The 7104-nt window shown below is 48.2% G+C and overlaps 1 protein-coding gene across 1 annotated transcript; it reads right to left on the bottom strand.

The window, feature by feature from the left end:
* Window positions 1–582: 582 nt before the first annotated feature.
* FBXL8 (F-box and leucine-rich repeat protein 8) lies at window positions 583–6229 on the bottom strand. The gene is made up of 3 exons (XM_010584533.1): window positions 6078–6229; window positions 2307–2537; window positions 583–1773 (listed from the first exon to the last, which is right to left on the bottom strand). The coding sequence occupies exons 2-3, from the start codon at window positions 2468–2470 to the stop codon at window positions 798–800; spliced, it is 1140 nt and encodes a 379-aa protein (XP_010582835.1). The 5' UTR covers window positions 2471–2537; window positions 6078–6229; the 3' UTR covers window positions 583–797.
* Between the last annotated feature and the right edge of the window lie 875 nt (window positions 6230–7104).

Here is a 7104-nt window from a genome sequence, read left to right as displayed (position 1 = left end):
AAACCTGCATTCCTGAGCAAAAGAAAGACAAGATGGACACAGAAATTTGCAGGCCACATGCCTTTTATTACTACTTTGTGAATATTTTTCCTTAAGTGCTTTTTCTCCTGCTTGTATTTTCTAACATAATTCAGCTCCCGTTACATGCCTCCAAGCTGTAAGTTTCCTGACGACCGGATAAGGGGTAAGCTTACCATCACTGAAATGCCAGAAGAGGCATTATCAAGGTTAGAGGGAATTTTCCATCAGATGACCACAGTTCATTGCTATAGCTCACTGAATCTGCACGGCTAAGTACCCCACTGGGCATAAAATGGCTGCATTGAAGCTGCCACTTCCTTAACTGCCTGTTTAAGTAGTTGCTGGGCAACACGTAGGTGCTGACACAATGCGCTTGACTTTGAGATTCTTTTAAAATGTAAAATCAAAATTAAATTCCACTGAGGTCCTAAGTAAAAACCTGCAAAGGGTAAACTGGGCATTCCTGCTAAATAAAGAAGCAAAGAATTAAAAAGACCTGCCCTACACACCCCCATGAAGAAAAAAAAGACAAAAAAAAAAAAAAAAAAGGGGGCCAATTGTATTTCTCTGTATAACTTTTTCTCTATCACATTTGAGTGTAAATGCTTGGCCTGCAGATCAGGTATGCATCATATGTAACAGCCAGTGCTGGTGAAACAGCATGCTTTCAGTGAGCGCAGAGGGCATTTGGCAGCATTTTCCTTACAGCCCTAAATCTTCTTTCCGTGTCCTCTTGCAGATCCCCACGATTTCCCCAGGAAGTCAGTAGGAGCTGGTCACTGGACTGTTACTGGTTTCCAGGGGTGCCGTTCCTTTGTGACCTTCAGAGTGTATTGTTTCAGACTGGGGCAGTGTGTGAGGAACGCTTCTACCACCTCCTGGCTGACCACACAGTAGCAGTGGATCTCCAACAGATTTCTGCAATGCCTAGCCAGATCTACTAGCGAGGAATTTAAGTCCTCCGAGGATGTGGTTTGCAGTGTCAGCTTCTTTAAAGTACTGCTGTAGCTCTGGGTGACAAACCTAATCTGACTGACCATGTAATTATAGGTATTAAGTTGCAGCGTGCTCACAGGTATATTCAGCTTTAGAATCCGCGGTATTTTGCAGGCAGGGACCGTATGATCAAACTCTAGGTCTACACAGAGTTGAGGATGCTTTTGACTTACAGCAGCCCAGAGCTCTTCTGAGATGACCGGTATATATTTGTCCAGGCGCTCACAGAAAATGTCTAAATGGGTAAAAGCTGCTCTTTCGGGCTTGAGCAGTTCCTGAAATACATCGTCAGACAAACTTGCATAATAAACCCCCAAGGCTGAGAGCTTGGGACACGCTCTGAGAACCTTCCTAATGGTGTCTGGTGCCACGTTGCATACCAGGGTGCGGTTGTTGATGAACAAACTGTGCAAGTTTGGGTTGGTGGTAGCTAAGAGTTCGACAAGCTCACCATCGAGAGTGAAGGGCATTTTTCGAAAATCAATATGCTGAAGATCTATCTGGTTTTTAGCATCACATATATTCCGTATGCTCTGTAGGATGTCCTGGCCAGAGTAGAAATAGGGATTCTCCCCATGGCACACAATGCATAGCTGCTGCAGCTTGTGGTTCTGTTTTGCCAAAATATCCAAGATGCGTGTCACATTCTTCCGGTTGACCTCCTTGGACTGGTCAAACACAATTTTCAGGTGTTTGATTTGGCTGAGAAACTGGAGCAGGCTCTGCAGCATGCCTTCCTCATCCTCTGAATCACAGCTGGAAGGGTAAAAAAAACTCTTAGTCACTGTGAATGCTGAGCTGAGCAAGCACAGAGCAGATACGCTCCTTTACTAGTGCTTCTGCAAACATCAACAGATTCCCCAGACATTTCTTCTCAGTTGATGCCTGGAGAGTCACTGTAAGGCCAAACACTGAAGGAGTCAGGAGGTGAGAAGAGTCAGTCCCCAGAAAGACTCACCAGAGAAGTAAGTGTCATGATGAAGTTGACTAGTTAGTAACTATCTCTTGCTATTTTCAAATGACAACTTAGAGCAATGTACTAAGAATATAATACTTTCCATAAAACCCAAGTCGGCAGCAGCCATTAAAAAACTCCAGCATACAACACAATTTTCTCTATTATATAAAAAGGTCCTAGTCATGTAAGATAATACCATCACACACAGAAATCACAATTAATGTCAACAATGTCACAGTAGGGTGGTGTAAGTGTTTGACAGGCACTGAAAACATAATGAGCTAGTTATGCCTGCAGAGATGATCGGACATGAGAAACACGCTCCTCTTACCTGATCTCTGTGAAATGCCAAACAGAGCTAGAAGAAACAGCTGTAGCCCACTGTCTGCACACTTGGAAGACCGTGTATCTATCTTGAAGAGAAAGATAATAGAAAATTTGGATGAGGATTTCTTCTGGGATGTAGTTCCACAGTTCTGGAACTGGTGCAGGCATTTTGCCAATTGAGTCAGGTTTAAAAATGGGAAAAACTTCCAAAACTGCAATTAATTCTCCAAAGTCCCTGTTCAGAAAAACAAAACAAAACAAAAAAAAGAGAGAGACACACATCAGGAGTTATTTAACAAATCAAACCAATGCAACTGGATCACAGAGGAGGTCAACATCTTTTTCAAACTTGAACTTTCACCAAATTTTGAAACTGAACACAAAAATGAGGAAAACCTGTTTTTTCAATTTTTTGAAATTTTTTCAATCAGTCCTAAGAAGCTGGATGATACTTTTCAAGAGTTAAAGATGCCAGATCAAAGCTTGGGGGGAAAAAAAGCCTTTTTTCCTGCAGTGAGGTTTTGCTACTCTGAGTAATAAAAATGCAAGGGAATTTTCTAGTACTGCTGCACTGGTATTCAAAAAGCTGAGACGGATTTCTCAAACTGTGGGGGAAAAAAAACCTCTTTGCAAGCAGAAGCTCTGCACAGAAAACAGTCCCACATATCTATTTTTTACTGATAGTGAAACAGAAGGCCTATAGTAAAAAAATGGTAGCTTAATCACAGTGGTTCTTGTCTGTGATGAGACGTGACAGTTTGAAAAAACTGTTTTATTATTGTGACTCCAGTTCTCAGAAATTGCATTTATACATGTTTGACTTAAAAACGGAAAAGAATATTTTGATTAACCTTTCATGTGAACTATAATGCAAAAGAATAAATGCCTGGGAAGAAGGCTGAGGTTCTTAGCATCAGACCATTACCTAACTTTTTGATTCATCATCTTCCAAAAAGTGTTTTATCCATCTTCTAGATTTCTGCACAAATAAAACTACCAACATGACTTTTTTTTTTTCAACCCTTGAAGAGAGAAGTGAGGGATTTTTAAATGCAAACATTCCCCTTCCTAGGCTAGCACTGGAGCATGGGCCAAGTCTTGCAATCTCACTCTGAATTTCATGGCATGCTCTCTTGCTTTTGAAGCCCCAGGTCCTGGAGTCACAGCATTACCTCAGCATTGCAGGTTTCATCTAAATGAGAACCTGCACTTCTAGATATCCTAAGTAGGGAAAGAGTTGAAAAACATGAAGCAAGTATGGAGTAGCGATGCAAAAAGCATAAGGCAGAGGGGAACACAATTGCACGTTTTTCTAGAATACGCTGCTTTGAAGCGTGACTCATTATTTTGAGTGCGAGGTGGCAGTAGCATAGCAGCTATACTATCTTATCTACCATCATATCAGCGACAACCCCTGTTCCACCCAGCCCCGAGCTAGAACAGCCAAGTGATACAGTCCTGCTTCCTTCCTGGGAACTTGCTATCTTTTGTCATTTTTCTCTGACAAGCACCTTGATGGCTCAGACCCTGCTTTTCTACTTTTAGCTGCTTTTAGTACAGTCTCTAATACATGTTTGACAAAATGTTAAACTGCTCTTTGCCCTACATGAAATCTCACGTGTTCAGCTCCTTTCATTTTCCTTTTGGTATTTTTCCTGAAAGCTCAAGCCCTTGGAGCCATGTAAAAAGGACCTTGAATCACTTAGAAAGCAAGACTGCATTTCTAGCCATGGTGATTGCTTGGAAAAAAACTTAAAAACACAGCCTGAGAGCAGGAAGGCAGGCAGAAAGGCAAAATTATTGGTGTTACTTTGAGTAACTGAATGGCTTTGAGTCACCAAGGAGCACGGTTTGTGGTCTGTGAACACTGCGGGTTGGCTTGGGTCCACCTTGGGTGCCTGCCCTGGCGAGGACAGCCAGGTTCGGACCGGATCTCGTGAGCCATGAAGGATCTCCCCGCTTTACTAGCCACATGACGGAAGGGGTGCTGCCGGCTGCCGCACCGAGCTTCGTCAGCCCTCGGTGTCGCAGGCCCCAAGGAAGCCAGGCAGCCGCTGGCTGGGGGAGAGTGGCCGGCAGCCCAAACAGGAACGGGCGGTGCTGAGCTCGGGCGAGACGCCCACGGCGCTTGGGCCTGGCCGCCGCTCTCCCTGCGAGCCGAGCGACACGGGGAAGCCCCCCGCCATGGCATCCCCTCCAGCCCCGCGTAGGCCCCGCCAGGCAGTCTGGGCAGGGGTGCAGCGTACCTCTCGCGGCGGAGCCCGTCTTCCCCTGCACTCCCTGCCTGCGGCTCCCAGCACCGGCTGCGCCCCAGAGGGAGGAGCAGAGGAGGAGATGCCAAAAATAACAGCTGAGAGAGAGGCGCCTTCCCTGCCCACGGGGTGGGAGCCAGGATGCTGCGCTATCCTTTATGGGAACAAACAGATTAATAGCCCTGTCTTCCTCCTCCTTCAGCACCCGTGTGTCGGGTGTCACCCCCCAGTAACCCAACACTCCGCTTCCCTGAAGCTGCCCCTGTCCTACCCCCGCCGCACGTTCCCCAAGCAGACACACTGTTGATGCCCGAGACCCAAATCTTGTGCCAGCTGAGCCCTGCTGAGCCGCAGCCTCTCCCCTCACTGGCATCTTTACTTCACAAGTGGGAGACAACAGGGTGAAACTCCAAGTGCTTATCGAGCACTTTGCTCCCTGAAAACATGCACTCAGCAAGGGTTAGCAGAAGAGAACTCGGGTCTCGGCTACCCTTTCTGGTTTTTATTCCCTCAGTATAAAGCGAACGGATTAGCTTCAAGGAGAAAATGTTTATGGGACATGGGTGGGTAATGGTCCCCACAGCAACTCACCCTGTGGTTCCCGCCTGGCTCTGGGAGCCAGCACTGCTTCAGGCTTGGTTTTTGTAGGGGAAGGTTGGGACATCTAGGCTCATTTAACCGCATTAACCCTTAAATGTATGAACTCACAAGTCGCTTCCTAAACTGTCAGCAAGTAAATGCCTGGTTTCCAGAAGCGCTGGCACCACCAGGCCTGCTGACCCTGAAGGGGACTGTGGGTGCTGCCTGCCCCCCAGGCCCTGACCCTGTGAACCACAGCACCGAGGAGAGCCAGCCCGGATTAACCCTTTCAGGGATTTATTTCAATTATGTTTTTCCTTTGGCAAACAAATTATATTGTTAAAATATTGTCGTTGTAAAATAGTATTAAATAGATATGTATTTTAATATATATGTATTTCATATATATATGTATATTAAAAAAAAATCTTTTATAATGCTTTCCACTGTTGTTTGAAGTTCAGTTCCCCAGAGAGTTTGCACAACCTGATTGCCAAGGCAGAGTGACAGCAGCTAGCATGTGGGCACAAAATCTGGCCCCGGGGCCATGCCAGCTTCTCGCCAGCTGGGGACAAACAAGGGAGCTGCTGTTACCCCTCTGCTTGCGGGAGGACATCCATGCAGGACAAATGCAGCCTGGGCAGGAGGCTGCTACCTGAGGTTGAGCGACGGAGACCTAAATCCAGCTCCTTGCTTTGCTTGCCACAGAACCTCTCATGGCTCAGGAAAAGCTGCTTTACTCTCTCTACCTGTTCATTCAGTTTGTCAAAGGAGCACAGTGGAGTTAAAACAGCCTCACCTGGCTCAGAGAGAGGTGGGAGATCATTCAGGTGTTACTGCAGGAAGGACTAAACCAGAACACCCAGCAAAATTCAGCAGCTATATTGACACCATCATCTTACCCCTCCTGCAGGAGACCAAAGGACCAGCCCAGGTGTCCCTACCTGCTTGCAGAGCTCACTATCACGCCGCTCTGCTTTTGCTAAGCAGAGTCCCAGAGGTCCCCTCCATCAGTGTTGTTCTCACAAACGGCACCAGACTCCTGCTCGTCTCTTTTGGGAGCTTTCCTCCTTCGCCCACTGCGCTCTTGAACAGCGGTATCCCGTCAAGCCTGCTGGAATTGCCTGGAGAAGGGAACTCCACATCATTAATCCCTCTCCCCTCCTGAACAAACGGACACCCCTGGATGCTGTCACAGATGCTGCAGTTACTGCGTTCCTCAAATTATCCTAGGACAGCTTTTCAAAATGAGGTCCGGGGAAGGGAGGGTGTTAAGAGGTGAACTCCTCTGCTTCTCAGTAATTACTAGCCCAACCAACCTTTGTTTTCACCGTTCACCCTCGTTAGCGGAGTCAGGGGGGAAAGCTGACAGTGCTGGCCAGGACCCACCAGCCTTGCAGTGCCGCCAGCCACAAGCTACGCAGGGGCTTCAAGCAACCCCGCTTTCCCGCATCCTTAGCGGACCAGGGACACGCACCCAGTCCCAGGCGGTGGGCGGCTCATGAACTGTCTGAACAGAGTAATTTCTGACCATCTTAGATAGCCTCACCTACGAGAGCGACCAAGTGACCGAAGCTGGGTGGGCATTCAGCTGCTGCCGGAGCCACCAGCCGCCTTGTGCTGTGGAGACCTGGAGGCGTCAAGGCACGGCGAGAACCGCGCAGACCTCCTCAGCGAACAGCATCCTTCCCCGCCGCCGGGCCGGGCCGGCGGCTTCGGGTGGAAGTAACACGGGCCGAAACCCAGCTCTCGGCGCTGGTTTTTGGGGCAGCACAAGAAACGCAGAAGATATTCGCGGAAAGCGGACTACCGCTCGCGCTGCAACGGGCTCTGTTTTGGGCTTGGCCGGGGTTTTTTCCGCTTTTCCGTTAACCCCCCTCCGCCCGCGCGGGGCCCGGCTCCCCGCGGGGCCCAGCCGCCCGGCCCGTGTCGGCGGAGCAGCGGGCGGCGCCGCGCAGAGGCGGAAGTGGC

The sequence above is a fragment of the Haliaeetus leucocephalus genome, unplaced genomic scaffold (assembly GCF_000737465.1).
Source record: "Haliaeetus leucocephalus isolate CR32 unplaced genomic scaffold, Haliaeetus_leucocephalus-4.0 Scaffold92, whole genome shotgun sequence".
Taxonomy (NCBI): domain Eukaryota; kingdom Metazoa; phylum Chordata; class Aves; order Accipitriformes; family Accipitridae; genus Haliaeetus; species Haliaeetus leucocephalus.
The sequence above is the reverse complement of the archived record's forward strand: the minus strand, read 5'-3'. Positions and strand labels throughout refer to the sequence as shown.